This window comes from Arachis stenosperma, chromosome 7, assembly GCF_014773155.1.
Source record: "Arachis stenosperma cultivar V10309 chromosome 7, arast.V10309.gnm1.PFL2, whole genome shotgun sequence".
Classification (NCBI taxonomy): Eukaryota; Viridiplantae; Streptophyta; class Magnoliopsida; order Fabales; family Fabaceae; genus Arachis; species Arachis stenosperma.
This window is the reverse complement of record NC_080383.1, coordinates 1,169,215-1,188,674: the sequence shown is the minus strand read 5'-3', so window position 1 is coordinate 1,188,674 and position 19,460 is coordinate 1,169,215. Positions and strand designations below refer to the sequence as shown.

At 31.6% G+C, this 19,460-nt stretch overlaps 1 protein-coding gene across 1 annotated transcript; it reads right to left on the bottom strand.

The window, feature by feature from the left end:
- Positions 1-6,387: 6,387 nt before the first annotated feature.
- Positions 6,388-6,913, bottom strand: LOC130941973 (uncharacterized). The gene has a single exon (XM_057870634.1). It carries the CDS (start codon positions 6,737-6,739, stop codon positions 6,536-6,538), a length of 204 nt encoding a protein of 67 aa, XP_057726617.1. The 5' UTR covers positions 6,740-6,913; the 3' UTR covers positions 6,388-6,535.
- Positions 6,914-19,460: the final 12,547 nt, after the last annotated feature.

Genomic DNA, 19,460 nt, shown 5'->3' with positions numbered 1-19,460 from the left:
AGTATGATAAGTGAATTGATAAGAGAGTGAGATAAAAAATAAAAAATATTAATAAATGTTATTAAGTTATATAAATGAAATAAAATTTAAAAAGTTTTGACTAATTATGGTTAAAAGTTTTTGGTTACCAAACTTTTTCTTTTTTTTTATATACATAGCTATAAATATAATTAATGTCATATTTCAATTAAATATCTAAGAGTGACATTAGCATTGACTAAGGAATTATAATGAATAGATTGGAAGCAAGAATACATTAAATTGAAGGTGAATTCTTCTAAACCCATGGCAATTTTGTGGGTAAGTTATCCTTGCACATGTGTCTTTATCTCAGTCATTGATCAAAAAAATTTTCAACCTTTCATTAATTGATGCATTAAATGTTTTCACACTACATTGTATTTTATATTATTTACATTATACCCCATAACTTATTTATACTTGATGCAATACGCAAATAGTTGATTTTACAAATCTCTCCCCAAATACCATACAAATCAAAACCTTCCCCAAATACCATTTCAATGTGTACAGCTTCTTCTTCTACTTCTCAAAAGACACTTCAAAAGAACTGCTTCATTCTTCAACCTCACTGCTTCTTTTACCCTTCTACGATCTCACTTCTTCTTCTTCTCTACCCTTCCTGTGGGTGATGGGTTTGATTTTTCCGTCGACCAACTCCTAAAACCTTCCCCAGATACTCCTGTAGTATCCACAGCTCCTTCATCTACCTCAGTACTTCTTATACCCCTCCCTTAACTTAAGCGTTTGATTTTTCCGACGACCCACTCGCAAAACTTTTCCCAAATACCGCTGTAATGTCCACAGCCTCTTTTTCTACCTCGTTCCTCTGATTTCAAGGTCAGTCATCGTCAGAGATAGATTTTTTTGAACCCCGTGGAAGACCCTGCCTTCTGCGTCTTCGTCCAGGGTTACGCGGGTGTCATTTTCTGTGATTTACCGTCGAAGAACGTAAGTCATCCCCTTGCTAGCAAGGTTCCGGCGACCCACGTGCAGAACGCTCTCGGAAAACCCTTGTAAGCCCTACTACTTCTTCATCTAGGTCATTCGTTCGTTTTTTTTTTTTTTAGCCAATTTGCGTGATTTGTTCTGTTAATCACTTTCTGTAATCACCGTTCATCGAAGAAGATTGATTCAATTTCGAATGCAATAGATGATGATAGTTGTCCATGGTGGTGTTAAATGTTAATCAGATCTATGGCCAGTGATGCATGCTCCTCAAACACGAGACGAGGCATAGGGGGAGCCGGCGGACAACGGGAACTGAGATCTGGAAATGCAACCTCAAGTTCGCTGCAACCTCAGGATGTAATAGATGGTGTGGCCCCAAAATACTTCTGTAAAAAATATGCCATCAGTTACATGTCGAAGGCAGACACCAACCAAAATAGGTTATTTTTTGGATGCCCATTATTAAAGGTAACCACGCAATTCTTTATGTATGAGAACTAAGATTATGCTAAAATTTGATTAAAATTTGAATTTTCTGGAATGGAGCTTTAGACTCTATATTTTGGTTATTATCCACCTTGCTCAAGTTGTTGTGGATGTGATTTTGAATTGTTGGGAATTGCATGTCTATTGGTTATGAAAATGATTTGACTTTGTTATTGATTTAATGTTAAATTGGGTTGATTTTGTATATGATTTGATATTGGTGCTGGTTAATTTTGATGAATGACTGAGAATTGGAAAAAAGTTGATTTATTCAAAATAGATCTACCTAAATTAAAAATCATGATTGTGACAAGAATTGACATGGTATCTACCAATGTAAAACATACAATTGTAAAGACAGGCTGAAAGAAAAAACACTAGGAATTAACCATTGTCATAACAGTTCTAGGGATTCCATTAACAAAAAAAAAAACATAATTAACATCAACCAGAATACTAAACAAAGAGTTTCAACCAAGTTCCACAATACATGTAGTCGGAGTATATCTAAATGTCAATTATTTCTAGACAGGAAATATCCCTGCAAAATACTTGAGTGTAGACCTTACTGTGATCGGGTGTGGCGTTTCTGGGTATCGCCATGCTCTCCTCACCAATAGATTTCTAGTGCCATGTTCGATGTCATATTCTGTCAACATAAGCTCTCTGTACCTTTAATATCAGATCAGGTACCATGTCAATTCTTGTCACAATCATGATTTTTAATCTAGGTAGATCTATTTTGAATAAATCATTTTTTTCCAATTCTCAGTCATTCATCAAAATTAACCAGCACCAATATCAAATCATATACAAAATCAACCCAATTTAACATCAAATCAATAACAAAGTCAAATCATTTTCATAGCCAATAGGCATGCAATTCCCAACAATTCAAAATCACATCCATAACAACTTGAGCAAGGTGGATAATAACCAAAATATAGAGTCTAAAGCTCCATTCCAGAAAATTCAAATTTTAATCAAATTTTAGCATAATCTTAGTTCTCATACATAAAGAATTGCGTGGTTACCTTTAATAATGGGCATCCAAAAAATAACCTATTTTGGTTGGTGTCTGCCTTCGACATGTAACTGATGGCATATTTTTCACAGAAGCATTTTGGGGCCACACCATCTATTACATCCTGAGGTTGCAGCGAACTTGAGGTTGCATTTCCATATCTCAATTTCCGTTATCCGCCGGCTCCCCCTATGCCTCGTCTCGTGTTTGAGGAGCATGCATCACTGGCCATCAATCTGATTAACATTTAACACCACCATGGACAGCTATCATCATCTATTGCATTCGAAATTGAATCAATCTTCTTCGATGAACGGTGATTACAGAAAGTGATTAATAGAACAAATCACGCAAATTGGCTAAAAAAACAAAAAAACGAACGAATGACCTAGATGAAGAAGCAGTAGGGCTTACAAGGGTTTTCCGAGAGCGTTCTGCACGTGGGTCGCCGGAACCTTGCTAGCAAGGGGATGACTTACGTTCTTCGACAGTAAATCACAGAAAATGACACCCGCGTAACCCTGGACGAAGACGCAGAAGGCAGGGTCTTCCACGGGGTTCAGAAAAATCTGTCCCTGACGATGACTGACCTTGAAATCAGAGGAACGAGGTAGAAAAAGAGGCTGTGGATATTACAGCGGTATTTGGGGAAGGTTTTGTGAGTGGGTCGTCGAAAAAATCAAACGCTTAAGTTAAGGGGAGGGTAAAAGAAGCACTGAAGTAGATGAATGAGCTGTGGATACTACAAGAGTATCTGGGGAAGGTTTTAGAAGTGGGTCGTCGGAAAAATCAAACCCATCACCCACAGGAAGGGTAGAGAAGAAGAAGAAGTGAGATCGTAGAAGGGTAAAAGAAGCAGTGAGGTTGAAGAATGAAGCAGTTCTTTTGAAGTGTCTTTTGAGAGGTAGAAGAAGAAGCTGTACACATTGAAATGGTATTTGGGGAAGGTTTTGATTTGTATGGTATTTGGGAAGAGATTTGTAAAATCAACTATTTGCGTATTGCATCAAGTATAAATAAGTTATGGGGTATAATGTAAATAATATAAAATACAATGTAGTGTGAAAACATTTAATGCATCAATTAATGAAAGGTTAAAAATTTTTTTGATCAATGGCTGAGATAAAGACACATGTGCAAGGATAACTTACCCACAAAATTGCTATGGGTTTGGAAGAATTCACCTAAATTAAAGCCTTATAAGTAATGATTATTAATTTTTTTTTTTTAAGCACAACGCACATAAATACATGATATATCATTATCTGTCCCACCGAATAAAGGACATAAATTTTAGAGGCTTGCTACACATACACGTCTTTTTGACTTACAAGTTTTACAAGTTGCTACACATTAGAGTCTTTTAATGCGTTATTTAATTTCCAAAGCGCTACACTCACCGTGAATTATGAACGACTCCTCTTCCTCTTCCTTTTCCTCTTCCTCTTCTTCACTCACCGTGAATTATGAACAACTCATCTTCATCTTCCTTTTCCTCTTCCTCTTCTTCTTCTTCTTCTTCTTCTTCTTCTTCACTCACCGTGGATTATGAACAACTCATCTTCCTCTTCCTCTTCCTCTTCCTCTTCTTCTCCTTCTTCTTCTTCTTCCTCCTCCTCCATGTATTTCTTCGTTATTCTCTTTGCCTTTTCATTAGTTGTTTTATTTGCGTTTATTACTGGTATTCTTGCTTCGTTTTTTTTCGATTTTCATGGTTTCTGAAATCAAGCTTTGAAATCGTTTTGAAGATAATGAAACTTCAGAAATACACCCAAACGATTATAGAAAATACACCCAAACGATTATAGAAAATACACCCAAACGATATTTCTTCGTTATTCTCTTTGCCTTTTCATTAGTTGTTTTACTTGCATTTATTACTGGTATTCTTGCTTCTTTTTTTTCGATTTTCATGGTTTCTGAAATCAAACTTTGAAATCGTTTTGAAAATAATAGAACTTCAGATATACACCCAAACGATTATAGAAAATACACCCAAACGATTATAGAAAATACACCCAAACGATATTTCTTCGTTATTCTCTTTGCCTTTTCATTAGTTGTTTTACTCGTTTATTACTGGTATTCTTACTTCTTTTTTTTCGATTTTCATGGTTTCTGAAATCAAGCTTTGAAATCGTTTTGAAAATAATGAAACTTCAGAAATACACCCAAACGATTACAGAAAATACACCCAAACGATTATAGAAAATACACCCAAAGGACACTTTATGCATAATTCAGAACTCTTTCTCTTTCTCCTCCTCATATTCTGCTGCTTCTTCTTCTTCAAAAATGATTTCAGAGCTTGATATCAAAAAATAATGGAAATCAAGAATAACGAAAAAAGAAAACAATGGAAATCAAGAATAACGAAAAAAGAAAACAAAGAGAAAAGCACGTAAATGAAGAAGGAGAAAGAGAAGGCAAAAAACGAAAGAAAAGAAGAAGAAGAAGAGGAGGAAGAGGAAGAAAAATATGCAGCAAGAAGAAGAAGACGATGCAGTGAAATTGTGCAGTAACGGTTGAAGAAGGAGAAAGAGAAAGTAAGAAACGAAAGAAAAAAAGAAGAAGAGGAAGAGGAAGAAGAACGTGCAGTAACGTTCAAGCGCGTTAATATAATAACTTGTAAAGACTTGTATAAAAAAATGCTTGTATATGGAGAATTTCTCTAAATTTTAATAAAAGAAATATTTGTGCGACAAAAGAGTATAATGGCTCTATGTAGTAGTACTAGTCCGCACTATGCAGCATTGAATTAATATTTAGAATTGAAAAAAACCTCTTCTCGATTTCACGTACGAACTCCTTTATAAGAATTTTCAATAAAAAATATATGCTATAAATTTTTATAGAAGACTCATATAAAATAAATTGTCATTTTTCAATTTTTCAATCTTTAAAGCGTGAAAATTTAAAGTTCAGTTTGGGTAAATAATTTAATTAAGTTACTTTTTAAAAAATAGTTTAAATAATAAATAATTATATTAAAAATAATTTATAAATAATTTATTTTGTATTTGAATTTTTAATTCTAAAAGTACTTATTTTATAAAAATATAATAAAAAATAGTAACATTATGAGAGAAATAATTTTTTTTAACTTTTTTATGAACTCTTAAATAACTTTTTAAAAGACTGCAATTTAATTTTAAAAATTACATAAAATATTAATACTACTATTTTTTATAAGTTAAAAATTAAAAAAATTGGCCCTAAATTGAAGATAAATAAGGGTCAAAACAAATTTTACTCTTTAGAATTTTACATCATTGTGAGTTTGTGAGATGTAGTTTATATTAACTAAGACGTGTTAAGAGATAACTGCCAAGTACCAAATTCGGATCTAAACACACGTACGCAAAGAACTTCTATAATCTATCTAATTCTAATCATTAATCACATAGTGATCCTATATTTGATATCTATATCCCTTAAGCAATTGAAAGATGAACACCACTTCCTTTTGGATAAAACTTACGTCCAATCTCCAATCACGATTCTCCATTGCATTAATTTTTTTATATTCCGTATTTTAAAATATATTCATTAATTTTTGTTACACATATGCTTGAAAAAAGAAACGAAAAAAAAAAAAAGATTTTTAGTATAATGACCCGTTATTCCGTTACTCCCTTTCTCTATTTCCTTTTTGTCTCATCAAATTCGAAAATTCTTATCAAATATCCATATTATCCAAATCCATGTCTCTCACTTCTATCATAAATCTAAACACATAAACAGTAGCAACAAAAAAAAATAAAAAGAAACAATGCTGAGCAATTTCATCGAGCAAATTTGGAAGAAATTAAGGATAATACTTAAAAAATCATATTTATTAAAATAAAAAATTTAAAAACTTCTATTAACATCATAGTTAACCATAATAAATCTGGAAAAAAACAGAGAAGAGAAGAGAAAAATAATTGATTAGAATCCCAATAAAAGAATCCTAATTACAATACACAATATCCTAAAAAAAACAACAAAAGAAATTCACAGAATGATGAACAAATAAAGCAATAAAAAAAGTAAGTACTAATTTGAATGAAACTAGAACAATGGTGGCGGCGCCGGATAACCCAAGAAGGGTCTTCCGCTTCCACCACCACCACCACAATCATCGCAGTAACTAACACTGTCCTTCAGCTTATGGAATCCATGCTTGAAAACTCCGAAGCCAAAGAGAAAACCAATGGCAATCACCACAAGAACCAGGCACGTGCATAGCATGCATATTCTCGCCCCACAACACATCTCTCACCAACAAGCTCTGAAATCACCAAAGTTTGAATCTTTTCCTTCTGGGTATCTCGGATCTGAGAAAATTCTCGGGTGGGTTGATTGAGAAAATTTTGTGAGAAGAATGCTGAATTTAAGAAGAAGAAGAAGAAGTAAAAAGGTGGTGTCTGTGTCAACAATTTGATGAAAACGTTTTGACGCTTTTTATTCGCTTATAAGGAAAGCTATCTAATCCATTTAACAAAAACTATTTCCCTTTACACATTAAAAAAAAAAAAAGGAAATTTAAACTTGAAAAAAATATTTTGTGATATTTTTAAATTTATAATTTAAATTAAAAGATTTATTAATTTGTTTAGACTTTTTAAAATCTTTTATTTTACAATCAATTAAAATACTTATTTCCATACCCTCTATTTCAATAGTTTATCTAATTAGTAAAAGTTTAGTGTTAATTTATTTTTTTAAGTATGTTTTATTAAAAAGATATACGTTAAAATTTAGTTTCTAAATTAATTATGAAATATTTTTATATATTTATACGTATAATAATTAAATTATCATAATAAAATTAAAAAAATTGTAATAAATAAATAATCTAAATTGCTTACAATAATATAATAATTGGTTTTATTATTGTAACGTATTATTGTGAAATTGGATTTGTTTTATTATGAAAAAATAGGCATGAAGAAGGTGTTGCGTTAAAGGAGGGAGGTGTGGTGAAGTGGTTGAGTTAACTCAGTTACAAACTGAAGCAAAGCAACTTCTATGGCGCCTAAAAATTAGGTGATTGGGTCCATCGTGAAGCTGACTAATTGCTTGTTTTATTCCATAACTCCATCCCCATGAAACGTTTCCAGTTACTCAATCACACATCGTTAACAATAACGTCTCTCTCTCTTTGCTCTCTTTTTTTGTTGTCTTTCTCTGTTCTTTGCTTTTTCTTCAAATCATTAAACTAATCATAGTCACACTCTCCCCCACAACTTTCCTCTTTATTTTTTTTTTCTTTTGGTTTTGGCACAATTTCCGATTTATGACAGAAGCAGGTTTGAAAGTTTGTGTGTTTTTAAGGCCCATTGTTTTTTATATTTTATTTTATTGTATTATGGACAGAATTGCATTTATTTATAGTTTTATACTCATCATTTTATTTTTTTTGTAATGATTATAACCATAGCCCATTTAGAACATGGGCCTATGTAGAAAAACTTGGAGCCAGCCCAACATAACTTTTAACTTTAGGATTGGGAGTTCGAATCCCACAAATAAACTCCTAAATTTAGTAACCAACTTGGGTTGGTCGAATGATCAACTCACTCCGAGTCACTCGTCCGCTTAAGTAAGTCTTGGGGTTCGAGTCACTCGTCCGCTTAAGTAAGTGTTGGGGTTCGAATCTTTCCTTGTACATATAGCAACTCATTGGCCAGCGACAAACCCTTAAATGGAGCTCAGATCTGTGACGAATTAATCTTTGACCTGTCGAGTTGGGAGATACTATGGACGAAAAAAAAAAACTCCTAAATTTAGTTTAAATTTGTGACCAATTATTATTGTTGTGTTCCCTCTTTAAGTTCGAACTAGGTAATTCATAGGCGGCTAGTTAATTAGGTGAGTTCTATGGTGTAGAATAAAGATTCTTTTTATATCTATATATTTATATTGTCAAAATAGTTATGAGACAAGTGAATAGAGAGAGAATGTGGTTAAAGACAATCTCTCTTCATGGTATCCGACATGCTCATAATAACTGACATACTTCGTATATATGTTACATTAATATCACATGATGGTGGTATACAAAATAACCTGGTTAATTGTGTTTGTATGATTAATTATTAAAAATGATATTAGATCTGGTTGTAGTTGTGTTTTGATTTAAACTATTTTGAGAAGGTAAAAATAAATTTTGATTATACATTAACTATTGATCCCAATATTTTTTTTGTCCTATCAAATTTTGAACGTGTATTTTGTGAATTGTTAAGCTTGCAAAAGGATTATATATACTCATCAAAGTAACTCTATTAAACTTGCATAAAATTCATACTCTCTTTTTTTATGAATTAATATATTTTATTCACATATAAAAAATTAAACTTAATTCCCAAATATTTAATAACTACTTATTTTAATATGTATATATAATTATATATCCATATATAAATATATATTTAATTATTTATATAAATAAATTAAATTATTTATACACATTAGCGTATATAAATAAATTAATATCTTTTTCAAATTATATATTACTAATTAAAATTTTTATTATTAGGTAATTATATTCTAACTGTATTTTTAATAAGTTTCAATAACTATTTTAAAAAAATTATTTAAATTAATACTTTAAATACTAAACACATATAGCCTAAACGGTAAACATTCATTTATAAATATTCAACGTTAAATCTTACACCGTACATCCTAAATAGTAAATCATATCATTTAAATCTTAATCCATAAATCTTAAACCTTAAATTTAAATTTTAAATTGTAAACCATAAATTTTAAACTCCTAAATTTTTAACCTTAAATTCTAAATTTTGTAGTTAAGATAAAATTGTGACTCTAGAAGTAATACTTCGAACAAATCTAATTACTTTCATGTATTTTCATGCGAAAAAATGTTATTTATACCATTAATTATATCTATGTAATAAAAAAAATTTAGGGGACAGCACTTAACCAATAAAAAAAAAAAAATAATTCAACACTATTAGATATAATCTCACATTATTAAAAATATTAATAATAATTAATTAATAATTACAAATCACAAAATTTACTATTCTTAGCACTCCTCTGTAATAAAACTATTTGATATATTCTATTCAAATTACATGTCATAATTGCCAAATTGGTATATTAAAATTTTGATATCATATTTTAATGAGGTATATAAATATATTTCATTGACATATTAATAAGTAGGCATCTTTCTTATATATACTCAATCAATAGTTGAAATTCATTCAACTTCTTTAATAGCTTTTTGAGAAGAAAAAAATATTAGGAATATTATTATTATTATTATGTCACGTTAATAAAATTGGTACATGTAAAAATAATATACTATGAAAACATATTACATGTATTATAGTTAACCACCAAAAAGTGCTAAATTATCCAAATCCTGATAAAAATGTACTCGAGTTTTACTATCGACAAAAATGTCTTTAAATAATTTAAAAACGCGATAAAGATGTCCAACAGTAAAATATATATTTTCAAAAAATCTTTAGAGATTGAATTTAGATGCGATTTCTTGCCATCATGATTGAAATATTATTATTATTAAAATTTGGTGACTTTTTTGCTAAGTATATATTTTTTTGTGATTTTTAAAAATATTATTTGTTGCTAACAAAAAAATTTAGAAAAAATATATACTTAAAAAAGATCAAATTTTAAGGATAATAATATCTCATTTTTATAATTTTACTTACAAAAAATTACATCAAAATTCAATCTTTAAGGCATTTTTTGAAAATATATATTTACTGTCGGATATTTTTTTCGCATTTTAAAAATATATATTTTTCAAATAGTTTTATTATAGAGGAGTACTATGGGTAATAAATTTTGTCATTTGTAATTATTAATTAATTCTTATTAATATTTTTAATAGTGTGATATTACATCTAATGGTGTTAAATTACTTTTTTTTTTTAATTGGTTAAGTGCTGGCCTCTAAACTTTTTTTTATTATATAGATATAATTAATGGTATAAAAACTATTTTTTCATATGAAAATACATAAAAGTAAGTATTGCTTCTAGGATCATAATTTAACTTTAAGTACAAGATTTAGAATTTAAGATTAAAAATTTAGGAGTTTAAAATTTATGGTTTACAATTTAAAATTTAGATTTGAGGTTTAAAATTTATGAATTAGGATTTAAAAGGTATGATTTAAGATTTAGGGTGTACGGTGTAAGATTTAACGTTAAATATTTATAAATGAATGTTTATCGTTTATGTTATATGTGTTTAGTATTTAAAGTACTAATTTAAATATTTTTTTTAAAATAATTGTTAAAACTTATTAAAAATACAGTTAGAATATAATTACTTAATAATAAAAATTTTAATTAGTAATATATACTTTGAAAAAGGTATTAATTTATTTATATATGTGAATGTACATACATAATTTAATTTATTTATATATAAATAATTAGATATATATTTATATATGAATATATAATTATATATACATATTAAAATAAGTAATTATTAATAAATATATGGGAATTAAGTTTAATTTTTTATGTGTGAATAACAAAAATTAATTCATGAAAAAAGAGAGTCTAAATTTTATGTGAGTTTAGTAGAGTTGCTTTAATGAGTACATACAGTTCCTTTATAAACTTAACAATTCACAGACACACATTCAAAATTTCGTATGACAAAAAAAATATATTGAGATCAATAGATTAGTCCATAATAAAAATTTATTTTTACTTTAATCAAAATAGTTTAAACTAAAAATACAACTACAACTAGACTCAATATCATTTTTAATAATTAATCATAATAAATACAATTAACCAGTTTACTATATATATCACCATCACGTGATATTAAAGTACACATGAAATATGTTATTTAGCATGAACAGAATTTGTCTTTAACTACACTCTCTTTCTATATACTTGTCTTACAATCTTTTTTGACAACACAAATATATAGGTGTAAAAAGAATTTTCTTTCTACACCATAGAACTCACCAGTTAATTAATTAGGCTAGGCAGGTATCAATTCACATTTTTCAATTAATTTAAGTAATAGTTGTACATTATTTTCAATTCATCTTTAACTGATATTCTACGAGTATTTGAAATAAGAAATCATGATGGAACATTTTATGGTTATATAAATATACAGCACAAGCTAATTATACATACCCAATTATATAATATTTTGTCAATAAAATTAAATTTAATTATTTTGTTAATTTTTATAATTTTATCAAATTTATAATTAGATTTATATATATATATATTTTTAATTAAATTCTTGTACTACTTTTAATTTTATAATTAAGTCCTTAATAGTACAAAAATATTAGAATTAACGAAATATTTTTCACACACTTTTTGAGAAAAAAATTTGTTAATTTTAATGTTTTTTATACAAAAATGATTTATGTTACAAAATTAAAAACAATATAAAAAATCAATTAAAAAAAATATAAAAATCTAATTACAAAAACTACAAAGACAAACAAAATAACTAAACCTAATATTATATTTTACTTCAATAGTATGAATAATTATTTAACAGAACAAATATGATTAATTAGGGTTGGCAATGGGTAGGGTAGATTTGGACTATCTCTGAGTTGAGAATTTTTTAACCCTAATTCTACTCGCACTCTTAAATTCTAAATCATACCTTACCTTATCGTACCCGCAAAAACATAAAAAAATTTTAAATAAATATAAAATTTAACCATTACAAATTTTATACATATTAATAAAATAAAAAATAAAAAATTAAGTTCAAATTAAAATTAAAAATAATAAAATCTTAAAGAAATCTAACATAAAATTACCAATAATATGATCATCAACTAATTTAGTCTTAGTTTTTATAAGAAGAAGATTGTAGATTTAACACTCACTTTCTTCGCTATATACATGACTTTTACATATATATTATATAATATATTAAGATTGCGAGTAAAGTAGGATATGATATACCCTGAACTCGTACCCTATCCTACCCACAGGCAAATTCGCACCGCACTATATCCTATCTATAGCGGATCAAGTAGACAACCCTATCTGAACGGGTTGGTGTAAATTAAATACCCGCAAATAAAATATAGATTATCAACCCTATTAATAACTATATAAAATATTTTACAACTGTAATAATTACCTCAAAATTAAAGTTTATACATAATACACAAAAGCAATTAACTTGGTGGTGGGGCATAAGGCAAGAAGGGCCTTCCTCCGCCACAATCAAGGCAGATACTAAGTTGGTCTTTGAACTTGTCAAGCTCATTTTGGAACACTCCAAATCCAAAAAGACTTATAATAATGATAATTATCATAGCCAGGCACGTGCATAGCATGCACACCCTCCCTATGCAGCAACACATCTTTTGATTATCAAGAGATTAATTAAGAAGAAGAAGAAAAAAGATTATTGGTTTCTTTGTCACCGGATGAAAATAATGCTTTGCCTTTTATACGCTTATATAAGAAAAGTTGTGTATAGGAAAAGAAAAACCAAAATCTTGTTTTCTGTTTTTATCCTTTTAACAACCCTATCAATTATAGACTAAACCTAACTAAACCTACACTTCATCGTAAGGCTTTTTTAGTGTGTTTTTGTTATTAAATTTATTTTAGTGCGTTATTGTCAAAATTGGATTAACACATACATGAATAATTTTAACTACTAGCTGTTATGTATAGTAAAGTGGTTGAGTTTGTTACAATAAAACAATGTGTGTGTATATTTAATAAACTCAATCACTAAAACAAGAAACATATATATTTAATAAAAATTTCATTTATAGAATAAGTTAATAACACATACATATAGAGAAAATGGTTGTCGTAGAACTTCTAGCATAATAATCTTAACCATATTTTTTTAAGCCTACAGAATTTGTTGCAGTCCTGAACTCCATTTAAAAGATTGTCGTTGGTCAATGAGTTACTGCATGTATAAGGCTAAACTCCAAACTTAATTTGTAGTGGGAATTTTTTTTTTCGTTTTTTGTAGTGGGAATATATTTCATTTTTTTGTTTACCCAAACGGTATCCTTCAACCCGATAGGTTAAGGACTAATCCGTCGCAGTTCTGAATTCCATTTAAGGGTCTGCCGCTGGCCAATAAATTGCTGCATGCATAAGGCGGGGTTCGAACTCCAGACACTTGTTTAAACGGACGAGTGAGCTGACCACTCGACCAACCAAGTTTTTTTTTTTTTTTTTTGGTGACTAACCCAAGTTGGTTGTAGTGGGAATATTTTATCAAAGGGACTAAACTACTTTTGTTTTTGGTAAATGAGCACAATACAGAGTAGTTTGTGTTTTTGCAAAGAGTTTGCAGATTTTATCCAACAAATTATTTGGACTCAAAAGCTAAATTGGGCTAAAATAAATTGGGCCCACAAACGCATCATACAAATGTTTTAAAATTGAAGGGAAAAAAATTGTGTCAAAGCCCAATATATGAGAGATTGTGAATGTGACCATCTCACTCAAATCTATACATACTAGAATTCAGGAGGAAACAACAAAAGGCGAGCCCATGCGCAAAGCCTTGATAAAATAAAAAATAAGCTAAAGGGCTGGAAACAGAAATGTCTCTCAATGGCTGGAAGAGTAGTTCTAGCTCAATCAGCCATCACCCCGGTGGCATACTACCAAATGCAACATGGTCGAATTCCAAAAACGGTTTGTCATCAAATAGAACAAGCACAAAGAGCCTTTGTGGGGGGATCGGATGAGCATCACAGAAGAGCTCACTTAATTAATTGGAGAACTTTATGCTTACCCAAGGAGATAGGAGGACTTGGATTCAAGAGTCTTGAACGTATGAATACTGCATTTCTCCTGAAAGTTTGTTGGGAGCTGTTCAATCAGTCTAATGCGCTGTGGGTAAGAGCTCTCAATAGCAAGTATGATATATCTAACTCAACCCCTTCGGTGAGAGCGACATCGGGATGTAGTGCCCTTTGGAAAAATTTATCACAATTGTGGCCTATCATCCAAGAAAGTTTGGTGCATAGGGTAGGCAATGGTTGTTCAACCAAGTTTTGGAAGGATGACTGGTTAAATATAGGGGATCATCTCTTAAAGCATAAACTCCCAAGCGCTACCAGTGGAGATGAGGATAACTATGTGTGTGATTTCGTGAATAATGAAGGGGAATGGAAGATAGAACATCTTAAACAGCTCCTGCCGGATGAATACATTCAACGCATTTGTGCTAATCCGCCTCCGAGAGCTTCAGACCCACCTGATAAATTAGCCTGGAAGCACTTTAAGGATGGAAGATTCTCTGTTAAGTCTGCTTACTATTATAGCAATACAATCCAATCTCAAGGAAGGGAAGTTTGGAAACGTATTTGGGCCTGGAAAGGACCGCAGCGAATGAAATTATTTATTTGGCAAGCTACTCATGACAGGATCCTCACTAACAAGAAAAGAAGCCAATGGTATGGTAGCTCGCCTATGTGCCATCATTGTGGAAACACAATAGAAGACACTTTGCATGTTCTGAGGGACTGTGATGTGGTTAAACCCGTCTGGAAGAAATTTGTTAAACAAAATGGTATTGCAACTTTCTTTCGGATGGAACTGATGGATTGGGTGGAAAATAGTCTTGGTAATAATTGGGGCTTCTCCAGCCAAGAAAACTAGATAAACATATTTTTCATAGCGTGCTGGAAGTTTTGGAATTGGAGAAATCAAGAGATCTTTCAATACCCCTTTAAGAGACCTATTGCTGGACACATTAGTATACAAGAATATGCTTATGAGATTGGAAAAGTCATCAACAAGCAGGTTCATAGGCATGATTCTAGAGTTCGTCGAGAAACCAATATTAAATGGTATCCACCCCCTGAAGGGTGGATTAAAGTGAACACTGATGGTGCAGCTAAGAACAACCGAGGTAAAGCAGGATGTGGTGGCCTCATCAAGAACAGTGACGGAAGTTGGGTGATGGGTTTTACTAGAAATTTGGGAGTTTGCTCATCGCATATGGCAGAGCTATGGGGTCTTTATTTGGGGCTTGAGATGGCTTGGACACTGGGGTTCAAGAAGGTGAAAATAGAAAGTGACTCTCAAGCAGTTGTTAGCAGCGTCACTCAAAATAGGAAGTTTCTAGATGATGGATCAGTGCTATACTGTAGGATTCAAGAGCTTATGGAAAGGAATTGGACAGTTAACATGGTTCACACTTACAGAGAAGCAAATGCTTGTGCAGATTGGCTAGCTAATTTTAGTCTTGATCAAAATCGTTCCACTCAATACTGGAACTCTCCTCCAACTGGAATAGAATTTTTGTTATTAGGTGATGTTACTGGAGTGGCTCATTCCCGTAATGTAGTTTTAGTGTAGCTTGGGCCTTTGGCCCCTTTGTTCACCAAAAAAAAAAAAAGAATTCAGGAGGAAACATCACCGACGTGGATTTTTTTTTATTTTTGAGTTTTCTTTAAAATAAAAAATAGAAAGCACATGGTCTGAGTCAAAGAAAGTGGTTTCCTTTCACATCACTCTCAGTCACTCTTTTTACCTTTTCATCTTCTTTGGTGAACTCTTCAAGACACCATCTTCTTCCTCTTTCACCCCATTTGGACAGCTTGATCGTTGTAGTGGAAAGCAGTGTCTCGACCGGCGTAGGGTGTTCGACCAAGAGGCGCAAGATGAACGGCGATAGACCGGTTCTTCCGATTCTTGAGCATTCAACTTCTGTCATCATCGCCATCCCTTACGGTGCTGCCGTTACCGACTTACTGGCGCCGCAATGGGCTTCTTCCTTTATTGTTCTGAGATCACCAATCGTTATGATCCCCACCCACAGTCCTAACCGTAGCTACTCGAATGCATCGTCTGAGAGCACAATGATGGCAACGACGCCGGTGGGATTCTGGGGACTCTGAACGAGTGACGCTCTTTGGAACCTCAAGAACCTGGTTGATACATTCTCCTCCTCCTCCGAGATCAACCGGCGCACCCTCATGTACGGATCTTTTCGAACCCTGCTTCTGAATTTTTTTTATCTTTTTTTAATTTAGGGTTTTCAGCTGCGTTTTCTTTGGCCAGGCTTTGCGCTGTTTTATTTTATAAAAGTTAACTTATATCAAGGCTAATAATTGTCAGTTGCATCCTGATTCCATTGAATAGGTTTCGTTTCTTATGGGAGTTGCTAATTCATTTAGTTCTATTTTGTGTTTGAATCCTGTATTTCGTCAATTTTCTATTTCTTTAATAAGTTGATGTTGCGCTTTATAAACTGATAGAGTGATAGAATCATAAATGCTCTTTGCAAAACTCATCAATTTTTGTGTGGAAGGTTTTTCATTCAGCATAAAGCTGTTGAGTGATGTTTGTTGTTTTATAATGCTTCAGGTATTTTTGTCTCTTTCATTTGATGAAGATCTTGGGATGTAATTGCAGTGATTTCGCACAGAAGCCTCAAGGAGGATCAGGTAATACAGACACCTCAGCCCCATTTTGATTTCTATTTACTCAGAAGTTTGATATTTTTGCTGTCGTTTTCTTCTGTATTGGATATGTATTCTTTGATTGGTATCTATATGATGTGGATATGTTTGGGTTAATATGTTATTTGACGTGTTATATAATTCACCAATAGTAATATTTGATATGAAGTTTTGGTTGCAATGAGTTCGAAGGACACAAAAAATAATAATGGATAATTATGAACACGTGGAAATCAGAATCTTAGGAGTGTAAGGAACAACATAATATTTCTGTATGAATTTATTTAGAAACACATTTAGGTCTGCACATCAATTTGATTCATTAAGTGCGTGCTTAGTTTTTAAACTTTAGGGGATCATTTAAAATGTTTCAGGAATTTTTTAATTGAAAGTTGCTTTAATTTGAGCTTGCAATGGAGATGATGGCTGAGTGATTGATATTGTCTTTGGTTTTAACAGCTGGAGTACTTGGAGGAGAGGAGGATTAAGGATCTTGTGAAGAAGCACTCGGATATGAATGCTGGGTTGGGTAGTTTTGCTGTAGCTATTCAATCTCCCAAGTTATGGGTCATAAACGTTGTGCCTACCATAGCTGAGAAAATTACCCTGGGGGTCATATATGAGCGCGGCTTGATTGGCATTTATCATGATTGGTATCGATTTCTAGCTTCTTTCTCGGGTTATATATATTGCATCTTTTCGTTTAATGTTGAAATATATAATATAGCTGTATAAATCTTATACTATTAGTTGGATTCCTTATTTATGTTTGTATTTTTCAAATTCAGGTGTGAAGCCTTTTCAACATATCCAAGGACATATGATCTCATTCATGCCAATGGCCTCTTTAGTCTGTACAAGGATAAGTAAGTGTTTGTTCGGTCAAACCACTATTCAACATATTCAACGAAGGAAATAAAGAAATGATGTTAGGAAGAAGAAGAGGTGAGGAAGACAGAAAAATAGCTATGGCTTCTGATTCTTCACCCATCAACAATGGTAGGTAGCTCTCTTCTTCTTCTTCTCTTTGGTCTTCTTTCCATTTTGTAATATTTTGTATTTTATTTTTTATTTAAACCTTTTTGGTTTCAGGTCCTTCATCTCCAACAATTCCCCTTCAAGCTCAACCGGCAACACCTTCTCCTCCCTTGGCGATGCTTCTCGCCGCAATCATCGTCGTTGAACTCTTCCATGACATCCGCCTTCGATACCCCGCCAGTGCATTGTTCCCGGTTTGCCGCAGCCACTGATGCTCCACCTACTCCAATGTGATTCAGAGGCTCCTGAAGGATTATTCTCCGGTAGAGAAATTTTCGATTCCGACACAAAGTTTCATGAGTTTTGTGAGGAGTTTTATCAGTATGTGAAGAACAGGGGAGTGGCAAATTCGGGGATTGATGAGGCTGAAAGTTGAAGACCAAGGTATGGTGGGTTAATTCTATCATTGATTTCCTTTTATGATCTTTTCCTTTTATTCAAAATCAATATCTCTGGAGCTTTATATTTCTATACAAAAAATTAACAGAAAATAGCTAACAATTTTTTCTGGGTTAACTGCATTTTCTTTTCTCTACCAATTGAATCTAATTTGCTATGGTTATTGTAGCTTGTGTTTTGCTTTTACATAAATATTAGGAATTATGTTGGATTATTTATCAGAGGTATTACTATATTAATCATTCTTGCATGGCTTTATATCAAGAATTATGAAGAATCTATTAGTTTTCTTTCAAATGCCTTCTCTGACATCGATATCAATTATCAATATCTATTATTAGATACTAGAGATTACAGATTAAATACAGTTGGATATAAGTTTTGTGTCTTGGAAGGCAATTTTCTTTTATTTAAGTGAAAGAGCTAAATCAGATCATGGGTTAAAGGTCATTTCATTTATTAAAATATGCTAATATATCACATTAATTGAGATAAGTATATATGAATAGTGTACTTTCCTCTTGAATGAGAATGAGAATATCATACCCAGTATCTCATCAGCTATGGCTAAGTGAATAGCCTTTTGAAATTTTTAGTGGTTGATTACTGTGAAATTTAGGATGAAGTCATTTTTAGGGTAACTGTTTATTCTCAGTGCTCAGAAGTGTTTATGTAGAGTTGTCAACTATAGTTGATGAGCGGATAATTTGTACGCTTTTTGGCATTGTTTTTAGTATGTTTCTAGTAGGATTCAGTTAGTTTTTAGTATATTTTTATTAGTTTTTAGTTAAAATTCACTTTTCTGGACTTTACTATGAGTTTGTGTGTTTTTCTGTAATTTCAGGTATTTTCTGGCTGAAATTGAGGGACCTGAGCAAAAATCTGATTCAGAGACTGAAAAGGACTGCAGATGCTGTTGGACTCTGACCTCCCTGCACTCGAAGTGGATTTTCTGGAGCTACAGAAGCCCAATTGGCGCGATCTTAACGGCGTTGGAAAGTAGACATCCTGGGCTTTCCAGCAATATATGATAGTCCATACTTTGCCCAAGATTTGATGGCCCAAACCGGCGTTCAAAGTCACCTTCAGAAT

Coding starts and splice junctions, on each gene's coding strand:
- LOC130941973 (XM_057870634.1), bottom strand. CDS start 6,739: ATGTGTTGTGGGGCGAGAATATGCATGCTATGCACGTGCCTGGTTCTT.